At 38.8% G+C, this 15,599-nt stretch overlaps 1 protein-coding gene across 1 annotated transcript; it reads left to right on the top strand.

The window, feature by feature from the left end:
* Nucleotides 1–1,731: 1,731 nt before the first annotated feature.
* On the top strand, nucleotides 1,732–15,492 carry LOC140226236 (protein AATF-like). The gene is made up of 13 exons (XM_072306725.1): nucleotides 1,732–1,918; nucleotides 4,917–5,090; nucleotides 5,822–5,986; nucleotides 6,410–6,652; nucleotides 7,822–7,959; nucleotides 8,403–8,523; nucleotides 9,172–9,463; nucleotides 10,297–10,461; nucleotides 11,188–11,265; nucleotides 12,479–12,540; nucleotides 13,196–13,276; nucleotides 14,105–14,176; nucleotides 14,768–15,492. The coding sequence occupies exons 1-13, from the start codon at nucleotides 1,828–1,830 to the stop codon at nucleotides 14,832–14,834; spliced, it is 1,749 nt and encodes a 582-aa protein (XP_072162826.1). The 5' UTR covers nucleotides 1,732–1,827; the 3' UTR covers nucleotides 14,835–15,492.
* The last annotated feature ends 107 nt before the right edge of the window (nucleotides 15,493–15,599 follow it).

Below are 15,599 nucleotides of genomic sequence, written 5' to 3'. Positions count from 1 at the left end.
CTTTCTGGACGGGATTGACTTTTGTTTTACATGCTTTATCGTTAAGTGAAAAGTGAAATATGGCCAATATTATGTTAACGTTCAAAATGAATCTTCAGATTGCTCAGCAAGACGGCGGCAAGGAACGGATCGATCATCAAAGGCACAAGTGCACCTGTGGAATTCTTTTGTACATCAATAGAAATCTGACAACTGTTTGAGTAATTACAGCCAGTTGGAACTCCAACTCTAAAACTCCTTGGTTTAAAATATCAGTCTATTATGTGTATAATGTAAGAAAGTGATCATTTTGCTACACAAGATGGGAAAAACAGTGACAACCAGCTGCCCCTCAATTTTTCCGAGCAAATGAAGGTAATATTCAATACATAATGAAGATGATTGGCCTGATGCAATTCGAAGTAAGCATGCTAGTAAAAGAACAGTAGCAACATCAGCAACAATAGCTCTTTTCCATACCTTGCACTAGACAAAATGTTTCACGATACTAAGAATTCCACTGCAACTGCGATAAAACAGAGCGTCTCGCTGGCCTTTCTCTCAGGGTACACACACTACACAATCCGAAAAAAAGAAGAAGAAATGATTGTCTGACCTGGTGAAGATTCCTTTTCCCCAGTCTGTATAACTTCTTGATGTAACAGCCATTCAATGACTATACAGCTCGTCGGTATGTGTTGCTGCCCCGAGTAATCCCATTCCTGGTAACAATGGATACTAACCCATCCAACTTACCGAACTTTGCCTTCCTTGTCCCCTTGGTAACCGAATTGTATCCGCTAATTTTTCTTTGTCGTGACGATTTCAATTTGCATATCAAAGATTGTCGTAATGGGGATTCCAGCCTACACGCATAGTCAGCTTCCTCAATGGCGTCCACTGCTCTAGAAATTTATTCCTATCCCTGCAATTAGCCCTAACCCTTCTTGGATACAGAAAAAACAAACAAACAAAACAAAACAAAGAAAATACGATATAGGAGGGGGAAAATATGTTTTTGCTCTATGTTTGGGGTTCATTACCGGCATACCGCACCGGAGGAATTCTCCTCATTTCCTATACTAACAGAGTAATAAGATGAACATTGAAATAAATAGGGGGCCTAGATAAAAAAAAAAATGCAGATAACCCCAAAAGAAGAAATGAGTGTTCAGCTTTTCTGTAACAATTGCTGTATAGAACGGATAATTTTATTGACCGCCTATGAGCAATGATTTCTTTCGGTTGTTCTAGGGAAATCATGGCATAGTAGCCTACATTGTTACTTGTCCAGGAGAGGAGTTGAGAGAGAGGGAGAGAGGGAGAGAGGGCTCTGAAGCTGTGGGCACTCTCATGCACATCAAACACCGTGGTTTAGATGATATTCCTATATCATAAAGTCATTAGTTAGCTCGAATTTTGAGGGACTGCAGATTTTATAATAAATTAAATTTCTTTATTTATATTTCGTTCGTAGGATATGATGAAATGAAACTTCTAAATGTTGTAATGAGGTACAAATTACTTCTTGCACCCTGTATGCCTCCCTAAAAGGGAGAAAATGAAAGGACAGCATAATTATACCTCTTTTGCTTCCTAAAATGGCGCCGGAACATGCCCATGAGCGTTCTACGCAAAACCGAGCAGTAGACCTTCTTAGCGCACTGCGTGCGCTGCAAAGAGATTTTTCTCCTCCCCACATACCGATCACTGTAAAAAGTCTACCGCCCTCTTTCGGTAGCATCCGTTGTCAATGCATGCATGCGCATGCTGAAGGCGTAAAACCAGACCAAGTTCGTAAGAAAAACCTGAGATTACCCTCGATATTGAAGATTGCAGCAGTCAGATATGAAGAAGAAAGGGCTTTCGTTGTCAGAGCAAATTTCTGATTTGAGTAACCCTACTCCGATCGAAGCTGTTGATGACTTCTTAGATGATGGTAAGTTTGTTTACGTGTGGCGTTTTTCATTACTGTGTAGTCCCAGTAATGCATTTCTACGTAGGGATCGCAACACTAAAGCGTTATCATCTTCAGACTTAACGTTAGACCAGTGTAGACAGAAAGATCCGTCTGTCCGGAGGACTCTTTTATATTTTGCCACTAACGCTGTCCTCCGTATACGGAGAGGATCCGTGAAGCCAGACGCAGTCTCCGCGGAACATTCCCCGACGGACAGATACCATGGATACCTGGATACAGACCGATCTTTCGGCAAGTTTCGGTCAACTTCAGACTATTCTATCACGTCTATCATGTCTATGCTGTTGGCGTGTTGCTTTTCCCTCGTTGAGTTGGCCCTTTATTAACCCCGGGACGCTCCGTGTACACAGTTACACACTGTGGGAGCGTCCTTAGTCAATAGAGTGCTATATCGGTAAGCTTGAAAAACATACACAGTCTGTCACAGATTTCCGCGCCTCCGTAAGTTTCGAATTTCACTAGAAAAAACTTACTTTTATAGTATACATAAGATTCTTATCTAGAATCTAATTCCTACCATACGTTCACCTTGTTCTTGTTCACACTGGTCCAATGATCTTGAAAAAACGTTTTTTTTTTACAGGTCCATCTCCTAGCTCCCCATCCCATTCACCATTTTCGAAATCAGTATGCAGTACACTGCGCATGTAAATATTCATGTGCTGGGCGGAGTCGCAATGCTTTTAGCCTTCTGACAAGGCCTGCGCGCGCGTACCCACCCAGAAAGCAACGCAATATACAGCGAGAGGGTTTGCCACAACAGTATGATACGGCCTTGCCATAAAGCTACAGCTGTACAGATGAATTGACGGCCAGCGCATGCGCATAAGTTTCAAATCCATAGATCGTTCTCCCAAGTTCCTTTCGAACGAGTCGTATTTAACTCATCAATTCGAGCAGAAATGGAATATTGGCAGGACCAAAAGTTGAACGCAGTCAGTCTTCAACATTATAACTTCACCTGTAAGTCTTCATATTACAGAATTTTTGCGATTTCATATTGATATTTAGGCGCTATACTTCGCCTGTCATGATCATATCTGCTACAATGCGCAGCCCCAACACTGCGTGTTGGGGCTGGTCGCAGTTAGCCCTTTATACAAAAGATTGTAAAATCACGACTTAAAAGATGTAAGGTTACTCAGTAATGGCAGTGGTCTCATCGTGCTTGGCAAAAATGCTTCTTACCCAAAAACGCGAAAACGCACTGTTAGAACCTAAGGGTACCAGTATTCGGTCAGCCCCCGGCCCCGGTATTCGGTCACTTATGCAGATTACTAGTCACCAGCCAGTAAGTTCAACTGTCACAACACACGCAAATCACATCACTTATGCAGATTACTAGTCACCAGCCAGTAAGTTCAACTGTCACAACACACGCAAATCACATTAATTCACATAGCTTGCACACTCATTCACAACAGGAAACTCCCTTAGCCCCCTCCAGAAATCCATCCAAAATCCCAAATTTTACCGTCAAAAGTGCAGAATCGGCGCTACTTTCCAAAAGCTCGCGCAGATAAGGCCCAGTTTTAAGAGTACGGGTCGCCGAAAAAGCGCTAAAAATCGAGAAATACGCCTTTCTCTCGCGGGATTTTTCGCTTATCGCAACCTTGAAGTGTAATGGTATCCTCAAAAACTTTTTTCCGTAAATTTTCGTACGTGCCAATACAGTGTCCCAATGTACAAGGGTTGAATGCAAGTGCCGAGGCCCCAGTATTCGGTCACCAACGGTCGCCGCAACGTCCCCGATGCAATTTTGCGCCAACAAGGTAGCGCGCGTGCGCGCATTTTTCAGCTGCCCTGAACACGCATTGACTTTGAACGCGCACATCGCGTGACCAAATACTGGTGCCAGTGACTGTATACTGGGGAATTTTCAAGGTGAAATATTTCGGGATTTTGTGCAATTCTGTGAGATATTTAACAAAATGAAAGTTGAGATTAGAGAAATTTGATATATTTCACATACATTGCTGTAGATATGATGTATGCATGTATCAATTTAGTTTGAAAACTATTGCAAAAAAGCTTGTGTGACCGAATACTGGTGATGTTACCCTAACAGTTAACAAGATAAAGGCTAAATTTGTAATTAAAGTTTAAATTTAGAACCCCTAACTTTAAATTTTACAAGAATTCCCAGTGCAGTGCTTCCAAATTACCATTGGTTAGAATCTCCTCTAATTTGTTACTACTAGCTTAGATCTACATCACTCAAAATAAAATGTCTATTCTAACTATAATGTAATAATGACTTCAAGTTAATGTACTTTTGTATTCACCTACATGTAGATTCTAGGTAATGTTAGATTTCGCATTCCTAGTAAATTTAAGACCAAATTGCATCAAAATCACAGGAAATACATGTAGCTCTGAAGTTTTTTTTCTCTATTTTTTTTTTCTAATTCACATAAATTTAAACCAGATTTGGTATCCATAAGCACTGTCATTGACAATATCAATGTCAGCTTGTTAAGTGGTTTGTCATAATTCTTCATATGGCTCGAAACAACTCGCTTTTCCGAGTGTCGCGGCGGTGTACTTTTATGCTGCTGCTTACCTGCCTACACATTCTGAAACTAAACTAAAGTTAGCCATCTAGACATCTACATCTTGGAACTCTCTTCAACAGTTCAAAGATGTACGCTACCCACATAAACCCACAATCTGAAAATGAAGTTAGCCATCTGATCCTATGCCGATGGCTATGGGAATAAGAGGGTACAATAATAGATGGCTGACTTGTGGTTTTATACTGTGCGTAGGCATAGGCAGTGACCCCACCAACTAACTGAGGGATATAGGGTTGGGTTGAAGTTAGGTTTGAATAGTCATTGAAGTGTTGGGGGAATCTAAAATAAAAAACTCCATCCCCAGTACATACATGTACACCGCTTTTTGCCCGTTACTGAACAAGACACCTCATATATTCTGCATGTCTCATTTGACACAGATACGTCGGCACGTGTGGTAGATTACAGCTCAGAAGAGGAAGACGAAGGGGGCGCCCTCGCTGCTTTGTCTCGGCCCAGTGCTCTTCGGAAGAAAAACGCCCTCGCTGGTCTCGAGGACGACTCCCGATACAAGGGGTCGAAGACTTCTCGCCGCAACTGGCTTGATCAGGATTGTATGTCTTCCCATGGTCCCAGATTGTATGTGATGTGTAGATGCAGGCAAAGTGAAAGGACATTATGTTTGGCCATAATTATCTTAAAAACCTGTTTCATCAGACTGAAAATTCATCTCATCAAAATTTCTAATTAAAAACAAATACCAAAGCTATACAAGGAAATGTAGAACTGATGCGAAGATCAATTACCTGGGTATTTGTGTAGCACAAATGGCAAAACATGATTTTAAACAAGAATGACATGCAAATTATTCTTTGAAATACAAATCAGATTGTGAATAGTTATGGAAGGAAATAAGTACTCACTTTACAATGTGAAAGAGCAAAGCTCTGACTGGAGTCTGAACGAAGAAAGAACCAAAAAAACTTAATCATTATTTCATTCATTTGTCCATTGTAAAAGTATCTCATTCTAGTGTTCTATGGACAGACATCTTACATGTATTTGATTGCAATAAATACATTCTGTCTGTAAATTTATGAATGGAACGAGTGAACCATCTTGGAAGTGAGCAAGTTACTGTTCAGTTAAAAGTAATTTTCTTTTTACAACTTCACATTTTGTTGTCTATGTTTCAGACAAGTTCTTTACAGACCTGTTACGTAGAGACTAGTAAGTAATCAGCCCCATTCAACAAGGAACATTGATATGTTGATAATAACATTTGCAGCATCTTTATTCTTGCACACACAAATTATGCATATATATCTATGAATCTCATATGCAGGGGACCATGGAGATGATGTTGGAGAAGGTGATGGTGATGATGATGTGGAGGAGGAGGAGGAGGAAGAGGAAGAGGAAAGTGAAGATGACGATATTGCAGAGCAGCAGAAAGAGATGAGCCAAAAATTTCAGCAGATAGCAAAGAAACTTGCAAAACATGAAGATGGTGAGATGTCTATGAATTTGGTCTGCACGCTGTACATTTGCAGCAAATATTTCACAATTCACAATAATAGATTATAAACCATACTTTTTTTACTTTTTGTCATACAATTGTAATTCATCATGTATCACCTCCCTTTAAAGTTCTGAGAACTCAAAAGCTAATGAGTGAAAATTTGTGCTTTGCACATTGAAATGGATGCAAACGAAACTTCTTTGAGCAATTATTTCGTACTAGTGGCAATATGGTCTCAGCTGTAGCTGGTTTTGTTTAAGAGCAAATGTTGTTGTACTTGCCATGGAGCAAAAACAGTTCATGACCTTTCTGATATAATAACTACCAGTAAATGTTCCAAAGATATTTCTCACCAAGGAAAATATGAATATTTGTTGCCATTACTTTTTTTTTCTGTATTTTTATTCCTAGACTCATTAGTTGATTCAGATGATGATGGAGAGATGAATGATGAGGAAGACGATGATGATAATGATGACGATGACGACGAAGGTGATGATAATGATGATACTGATGATGATGAGGACCTAGAGGAGGAGGAAGAATCAGATGATGAGGATGAGAATGAGACGGAGGATTCAGGTGTGGCCGGTTTCTCCCAGGGCAGTCTGACGGATGAGGTTGATAAAGGGAAGGCGGTGAAGGCCCAACTGGGTAAGAAATCATTTGAAAAAGTCTCTTCATCCTTTTCTCTTTCTTCTCATTGGATTCATCCTGTTCCCTTTGGCATAATGATTAAGATATCTTGATTATCATAACTAGGCAAAGGCTGAAGCCATTATGTAGCTTTGAGATATCCACCTCTGACAGCAACTACTGTAGACAGATGTTACAGAAAAATACTAGATAGATTTATGGATAGATAGACAGTATATATATATATATATATATATATATATATATATATATATATATATATATATATATATATATGAAGGGTTTGTTTGCAAAAACCGATAAGTCCATTTTTGAAGATTTTGAAGTACGAGCTCTGTCATAAAGTACAAAATAATATCTTTTAAATGATATATTGGTCACTACATATAAAGGTATATTTTTGAAGTTATGGTCAAAAGAAGCAAAAGAATTCTTATTATTCTCTTTATTTTTCTTGACCTTTAATCGCAAATATCTCCATTTGGCAAATATGGACTTATCGGTTTTTGCAAGCAAACTCTTCATATACAGAGATAGATAGGTGGACACAGATTTATGAATGAATTATGTGTATTGATCTGTATAAGAAAAGATGAATTTCATTCTTTTTTATGAATATTAAGGAAATTTACTGAAGATTTGTATGCAAGTCAAGGGAAGACTTGTGAGGTGATATCTAAAATTGCAAATCACATGATCATGGACAGTATTGCTGTTACAGGAAGACCTGTTAAATTCCAAATCCAATAACTACTACATTGTTATAAATTCTATGGATTTTACTGTAATGATTCTATTAGATTCATTTCACACTATGTGGTGTGAAAATGCCTTCTTCTTATTTTTCTTTTCTTTTTTTTACGTGGCTCGTGTCTGCCTGCATTATCCTGCACTGTAATTCGATCTCCACGAAAAATGTTGGTATTGTTTCTTTGAGTGAGGAGAGGTTGACCAACCACAAAATATCCCAAGGTGCTAGAGAGTCAAATAAGAATTGTTCTGTGAATTGAGGCTGGTGTATGAGTGAAATGTTTTCATTTCTTCAGTCAATGGGACAGCTCCATTAAGCTTCATGGAGATGCAATGTGTTTTAAGGTATTGGAGGGTTACATGAGAACTTTTCCTTGATTGAGACTAATGTCTAAATCCATGTTTTAATTTCTCAGGTTTATGGGACAGTTTCATGGAGGCACGGATCAAGTTGCAGAAGGCGCTGGGTCTGGCCAACCAGCTTCCCCAACCTGACACCATGGAAGCCTTTCAGCAGGAGGGCGGGGCAGAGGTCAATGCACTTATAAAGAGCAGTGAGTTCATGGTTACTACATTGTACATGTGTCCAAGCTTCACCTCTGTGTTACAGTAAATGGACACATTTTTCTTGTATCTTTTTTTTTTATAGAGATGTACAACAAAAAACAGGTGAATATTTCTGAGATTCTGGTTGTGCATTTGGTTCTCTTTATCTCTCTTGGTATCAGCCAATAGTAGTCCTCGAGTGTACTAGGAAGCAGATGTTCAAAGGACATTCCAAATATATTCCACACAGCTTTTAAGAATGGGAAAAATGAAAGGCCAAGGGTGACACTGACAAATTGTTACCCCTAAAACCAACATTGACTCGTCTTTGCCGAGTTGTTTACATAAATACAAGAGTAATAAGCCCTATCCTCCTATGCCTCTAACGTCTAGTTTCTGACTTTTCCCCTGTTGTCTTAATTCTTTCCTGTTTGCACGTCACATTATCCAGGCCAGAAGGAGCTGTGTAGACTCCTCACTTCCCTCACCAGCCTTCAGGATATTCTATTGGAGCAGAATCCAGAGACGCAGCACATAGTGACGGGTGAAGTGCCTGGCAAAGAGACTACACCGTGAGTCACGTTTGCCCATTTATTTGTCTTTTTACTGTGTTGTTCTCAAGATATAACCACTTATGAAATGGCAACTCTATCACCTAAGTCCACTTTGGAGACTTACCTTTTAATATCAGTATAACCACTTTTATCAGAGAATAATAAACAAACAAACACATGAAGTATGGTTCTTGTTCATCTGCACACTTGCAAAATGAAAGGAGTTTGACATGCCAACAGACTATTAGTGATGATGGCAATGTGAGGCTATTGTCACACTATAAAGAAAATGAAATATGTATGAGTAAATCCAGGTGTCCCTGATTTAGCAGGACGCTTGGTTGGGGGAAAAAGCAAAGCAAAACACCCGCACAAAAAAAGAACCTTATATCTTGGCCAAAAAAAAAAAAAAATGTAAAAACCTTTAGAACCTCTCTGAATATTATACCTGAGTGTTGGCAGTGTGCTTTCTCTGGTAAGGTAAATGGTGAAAGTGCTAAAGCAGGTGTGGAATGGCCCCATATAAACACACAAGCATTCAGTGTTCTAATACAGTATAATACACCAGAGTCACAGTAATACAACAGAGGAAACTATAGGAAAACAAATTGCCCCTTCCTGACCCCTTATGACCTCTCTGTGTTCTTCCGGTCCTCGTCTCCATAGCAACAACAAAAGTGATGATGAGGACGAGGACGAGGAGATACTGAGCGACACGGACGAGGAAGATGAGGACAGCAGTGACCAACCCAAAGGTCAAAATGTCAATGGGCATGACCAGGGGTCAAAGGTCAGTGACCCAGCCCGGGGGACGTCCAGGAAGAGGAAGCTTGACGCTGGGGAAGATGTGGGGGAGCAGCTGGCGAAGCGGCACAAAAGCTTCACGCCCTACCGGAACTCGACCATCCAGAAGTGGTACGAAAAGACTCGTCTCTCCACCGGCAAGATGAGCAAGAAGGTACACTGTATGATACTTTGGCTCTCGCGGACTGCTGTTAACCCTCAACATGATTTGTGCTAGCTCACCTTGGCCAGGGTACCTGGTTCATGTTCCCATGCAGTCCGAATGTTGTTATTGTCTCTGCCCATTCATCTTAGGGGGTAGCATTGCACACATGATAGATTCCATTCTTCATGTAATCACCCCCTCAGTCCCACCTGTTTATTCTAGTGTTTGTTGATAAGTCTTTTGCCAGTGTTAACCTCCGTCACATCACTGTAGTGACCAGTGTATTGTCTGAAATGAACTAGATGGTTGAGGATTAGCACCATGGTACAATGTATTTGGCTGAAGATTTAGTAGGCACGTTAAGAGTTCACGTGGTTCAGATTAATTTTGATGGACGACGCAAATGCCTTTGGGTTGGACGCATCAAATTTAGAGCTAATACATACAAAATTTAAAAGGAGGTACACAGGTCCACAGTACCCAGTAATTACTTGTCAATAACTATCTGAACAGGATTATTTCTGAAATCCCTCGGCCAGTTGCAGATTGTCAAACAGGTTGACATTAGAGTCTGCAGTAGACACCTCAGGATTTGTGTATATATATATATATATATATATATATATATACGAAAATATATATTTTTTTTCTTTGTAGGAGGAACATCTAAATGCAATAGGAAAAAACAATCCCACACAATTTTACCTGACTGTGGATTATTGAGATTACAGGATTTCAGGATTATGTGTGATTCTCGTATATTTAACTCAATGTTGCGAAACATAATGTCTGCAAACATTTGTGAAGAGTAAGTGATGCTTATGCATAGACTCTTTCTCCAGTCTTTTAGCGGGTTTGAGAGGTCGGCCCTGGTGCAGATCCAGCAAATTTTGCAGGACAAGAGTCGGTTGATCCAGCGCACTCAGCTGAGGCGATCAGAGTACACGGTGCTGGGCCAGCAGCCGAGGGATGAAGAGAAGGAGGAGGAGAAGGAGGAAACAAATCGGGTGAGTTTCCTTCAAACCAAACTCATTTACAGTGTCATGTTTTCCAGGGTATTTGGGAATGTTTCTGCCTCTTTTCATGCCGGTGACATCGTGTTTTCAGTTTATTTGTCTTTGAACTTGAGATCTCATTATGAATGATGAAAAAGAAAAAAACAACAACAACGCTGTGATGGATTTTCCTGACGTGCAATCCAGGTATGCTACTTGAGTTACAGATGCACTGATGAGATTTGGGGTGAAGTCCCTTTTTGTCAGTCCATTTGTAGATTTGGGATCACTTGGGTGCAGAATAGCTCCGAGTTCTCAAACATCAGGGCATGCATTGATGCCTCATGTCCAACTCAGGTTTGCAAATTACAGCAACTGCAAAATGGGTGATCGAGACTCATTCGTTGATGTCCCAAATTTCGCCACATTTATCCCCCTCCCTTTGAATGTGGCTACCAGGTTTAGCATACCATTTATTTGAAGGATGTTGTGTTGTTTTTTCCCATAACCTATGGCATTAGTCGCACCATAACACCCTTATCATTCTCAGCCGACAATATTAATGTGTAATAAAGCTGAAATATGTGACATTATAAAGCAGATATCTAGAACCTACTAAACAAATATAAATGTAACTATTGATGCATATTTCATCCTTATGCTTTGTGGTGAAATTACATTATTGTCTTTATCTCTGCAATATGTTACTTTACTTGTGATCATGATGTCTCCTTACAGGATTTACCCACCTCTGCCAACCAGCACCTCAAACACTACGACGAGGAGATATTTGACGATGACGACTTCTACCATCAGGTAAAGTGACAGGCAGTCGATAAAACACAAAAACTTTGTTGTTTTGTGTACTGTGACTGTTGTGAGTGGATAATGTTGAAGACATTCAAGTGTGCGAACTCTTAAAGGACAAGTTCACCTTCATAAACATAAGGATTGAGAGAATGCAGCAATATTAGTAGAACACATCAGTGAAAGTTTGAGGAAAATTGTACAATCGATGCAAAAGTTATGAATTTTTAAAATTTTTGTGTTGGAACCGCTGGATGAGGAGACTACTAAGGCTCATGATGTCATATGAGTACAACAGTATAAAGAAAATGTAAAGAAAATTCAACATATTTTCACTTTTTTCGCATAATAAAAGAACACTTGACTTGCCTCTTTCTAAAGGCAATGGGAATAATATTACCCATAACATATGTCAGTAACGAGTCAAGGGAATGTGTACTTTTTTCAAAAGATAAAATTTTGTGAAATTCCCTTTATATTTTCCTTTTATTGTTGTACGCATGTGACATCATACACTGCAGTAGTCTTCTCATCCAGCGGTGACTGCACAAAAACTTCAAAAATTCATAACTTTTGAACGGATTGTCTGATTTTCCTCAAACTTTCAATGATGTGTTCTACTAATATTGCTACATTCTCTCAATCCTTATGTTAATGAAGGTGAACTTGTCCTTTAATGTCGGTAGAGTGTCTTCATCTGTCCTACAGAATTGGAGTGCATGTGTGTGTTTGTGTTTCTGTCTGTGTGTTAAAAGGATTCTCTGTGTTGTATCCTTTCTTTGTCATTCCTCACACAAGCTGGAGTGTGTGGAGTGGATTTGGTGTGGTTTGGTTTTATTATTTCATTTTCTTTCTCCACGTATAACAACAAATTGATTCAATTGATACAAAGTATGCAAAAAAACAAAAACAAAAAAAAAAAAAAAAACAAGTAAAACATGCAAATCAATTCAGGAATTGTCAATTTGGTAACAATGCCGTACCTGATAACATATGAATTAAAGCATTGTTATGATGCACGTACTGTATTCATGTGTGAACTTGGGAGAAATCAATACAGGGGACCATCGTCATAAATGGAGCCTGACATGGATGAGGCCCTATCATAATGTAATGTGAGCTTTGCTCATATGGCCACAGCTGCTATGCATAAGATGGTAAACTGTTAGTCATTGTCACATGACTTGTTCTGTTGTTTTTGTTGAATTCTTTCACTTTACAGCTCCTGCGAGAACTGATCGAGAAGAGAACCAGCTCCACGACAGACCCAATCCAACTCACAAGGTAGGACCAGGACTTGTTTGATTGGGGAGGGTGGGAGGATTAATCCAGTAAACTCCAATTCAGTGGGACAGCTGAGTAGTCTCTTGGACCAGAGTACAGTAGTTTCCATGAAGCTGGGACAGAAAACAAAACGATGTAGTATACAGTCTTCTCACTGCACGTAATAGTCATTCCCAAATACAATTTCTTAAAGACATTGTGTATGATAATTATGGTCTTTCATTTCAGCCTCTTTTTCATACACTTTACATGCCTTAAATGTTCTGTGTTGTGCCAGTAGTGCAGTAAGTTTTTTTTTTTTTTTCTCTCTCTGCTTTTGGTCTCTTTTTTCCTTGAACTAGTACTTCAGTATGCTCAGTATACTGTGTCCAGTGTAATCTTTTGTCTCTCAGTGTTAGGCGTCAAATTTGTACACCGTACTTCCATTGGACATTTGGTGTATCATGTTTGGTGTATCTATTTGTTAATCTGTTTCATTTATTTTCATGTGTTACATGTGTAGACAATGGTTATGTCCAGTGTAACCATTTGCCTCAGTTTTAGGTCTCAAACTTATACACTGTACTTCCATTGGACATTTAGTGTATCGTGCTTGGTGTAACTATTTGTTAATCTCATATCTGTTTCATTTATTTACACGTGTTTACATGTGTAGACAATGGTTACAGGTGCAGAAACTGAGGAGCAAAGTGAAGAGGCAGGTGGACACCAAGGCAAGCAAGGGACGAAAGATCAGGTAACACTGCACAACCTGTGTACAAAGCACTTGATTCCTTCATCCATTGGAGACTGCATGTAATGTCATGAGAACATTATAGCAGCAGTGATTGCAATAGTAATACATATGGTATGTAGTAGTCATAGTGGCAGTAGGATGATGAAGAAAATAAGAATGTTGATGATGATAATGATAATAATGATAATAATAATGATAATAATAATAATAATAATAATAATAATAATAATAATAATAATAATAATAATAATAATAATGATGATGATAATAATAATGATAATAATAGTAGTACTGATAATAATAATGATAATAATAATGATAATAATAATAATAATAATAATAATAATGATGATAATAATAATGATAATAATAGTAGTACTGATAATAATAATGATAATAATAATAATAATAATAATAATAATAATATTAATAATAATAATAATAATAATAATAATGATGATAATAATAATGATAATAATAATGATAATAGTAGTAATAATAATAATAATAATGAGAAGAAAAAAATAATAATTATGATGATGACATAATGATAAGAAGTAGTAGTTGTAGTACTACACAAGATTGTTTCAAAATTATTTTTGCTATCCTATCATTAAAGAGTAACCATTATTCATTTTCACTGTCCAAATTATGATCTTGTTAGAAAACATGCAGTAGTAGTCCTTAGTAATAATTACTAATAATAATTAATAAGTACATCCACAGCTTGCACCAGCTGGTGCTTGTTGTAAAGAATGAAAGCTGGTGCAAGCTGTGGATGTACTTCCAGACTAGTAACCAATTCCCCATGTCCCTGTCCCCACATAGGTATGATGTCCATCAGAAGTTGGTCAGCTTTATGGCACCCCGAGAGGATTCCTTCATGTCCACTGAGGCGAGGTAAGACCAGACTTCTTCGGTCCAAAAGGTGTTGTGTTTATCAAAGACTGTCTTTTTATCCCCAAAAATTAAACTTGTTTCCAATAAGTATTCTTCAAATTAATTTCAAAAGAGTAAAATCAAGTCACATTCTATGTGCCCTTCATGGGGCATCAAGATCTATTTGGTTTCTTTGTGTAGGCTGAACATTTCCAGCTTGTGTGTGTATATTTGGCGAGGCATCAATGCCCGTACAATTGCTACGTACAGTGTATCATAAATGTTAGTGAGCACTTGAGTACTGAACATTGAAGTTGACATTTACTTTTCTAGATTCTTGTTAAGTTCCTGCAGCAAAAGCACTAGAATATTCTTAGTAAAATACTTCTCACAAAATGCTATCCAAATTTTTCATGAAGTTACATGCTACACTGCAGATTTAGATCATTTTTTTTTGGGGGGGGGGGGGAGGGGGGGTCACACGGGTATGAATTGTCAAAATTTCCTTGTGACATGAAATTATCGGACTTCACCATTTACAGCAGCTTCTTGTTGAAATAAAAAGAAAAGAAAGATAAAGGTGCATTTTAAAATTGTTGTTTTTCTCTGCAGGAGTGAGCTTTTTAAATCCCTGTTTGGCCAGAATGCATTTGAATCCAGCCCAGAGGTGACCAGATGACAGAAACCACAGCCACAGTGTCAATCATAGACAAGAAACCACACCCCAAAGGGCAGTTATAGACCCAGGACACCACCCTATGGGGCAGTTACAGACCCAGGACCACACCCCAAAATGCTGGCATCCTCATGCCAGAGGACACTCCTACAAGGGAAAGGATATGCTGGAGACCACCAGGCCACACCTCCAAAGGCAACCATGTGACAGAGACCACACCCCTTGAAGCATCCACACATCTTAGACCCAGAGACCACACCCCCAGGGGAAATTAAATGCCAGAGGCTACACCCCTGGAAGCAGCCACATACTGGAAACAAGCACATGTGTGAATCTTTACCTGAAACGATCGCAGAACACTTGGTTCGGACATGATACCAAATTCAAATATATGTGAATATTACCAGCCCCAAAACTAAATTTGTAAATGGCCTGTTAGAGTTCTGAAGTTGTGAAGTTCTGCAGTTGTGAGACAAGACCCTGTTGAGGCCATCGGAATCAACTTCCACAGGACAGTGATGCCGTTTGCTGAGCCTTTTCATGACATTTCCAGTGGTGTCTGCCTTTGCATAAGATTGTATTGTCAAAGGAGGGAATACACTGTATATGGACAAAAGTGAAATATAATGCCTTGTATCCAAATTGTTATCTTTTTGGCATTCATTAATCCTCAGCAGATGATCCTGGTCCTCTTGAAAACGTAGGCATTTCATAAAAGTGGTTAACTTTCTTGTTGTAAATGTGTATGGTGTGTGTGTGTGTGTGTGT

The sequence above is a fragment of the Diadema setosum genome, chromosome 3 (assembly GCF_964275005.1).
Source record: "Diadema setosum chromosome 3, eeDiaSeto1, whole genome shotgun sequence".
Classification (NCBI taxonomy): domain Eukaryota; kingdom Metazoa; phylum Echinodermata; class Echinoidea; order Diadematoida; family Diadematidae; genus Diadema; species Diadema setosum.
Note: the sequence above shows the minus strand (reverse complement) of the source record. Positions and strands in the feature narration are given on the sequence as shown.

What these genes read in the sequence shown, in the direction of transcription:
- LOC140226236 (XM_072306725.1), top strand. Translation starts at nt 1,828, where the DNA reads ATGAAGAAGAAAGGGCTTTCGTTGTCAGAGCAAATTTCTGATTTGAGT. An exon ending in CAATGCACTTATAAAGAGCA is followed by an intron (nt 7,960 to 8,402) that starts GTGAGTTCATGG and finishes CACATTATCCAG; the next exon opens with GCCAGAAGGAGCTGTGTAGA. An exon ending in CCGGCAAGATGAGCAAGAAG is followed by an intron (nt 9,464 to 10,296) that starts GTACACTGTATG and finishes CTCTTTCTCCAG; the next exon opens with TCTTTTAGCGGGTTTGAGAG.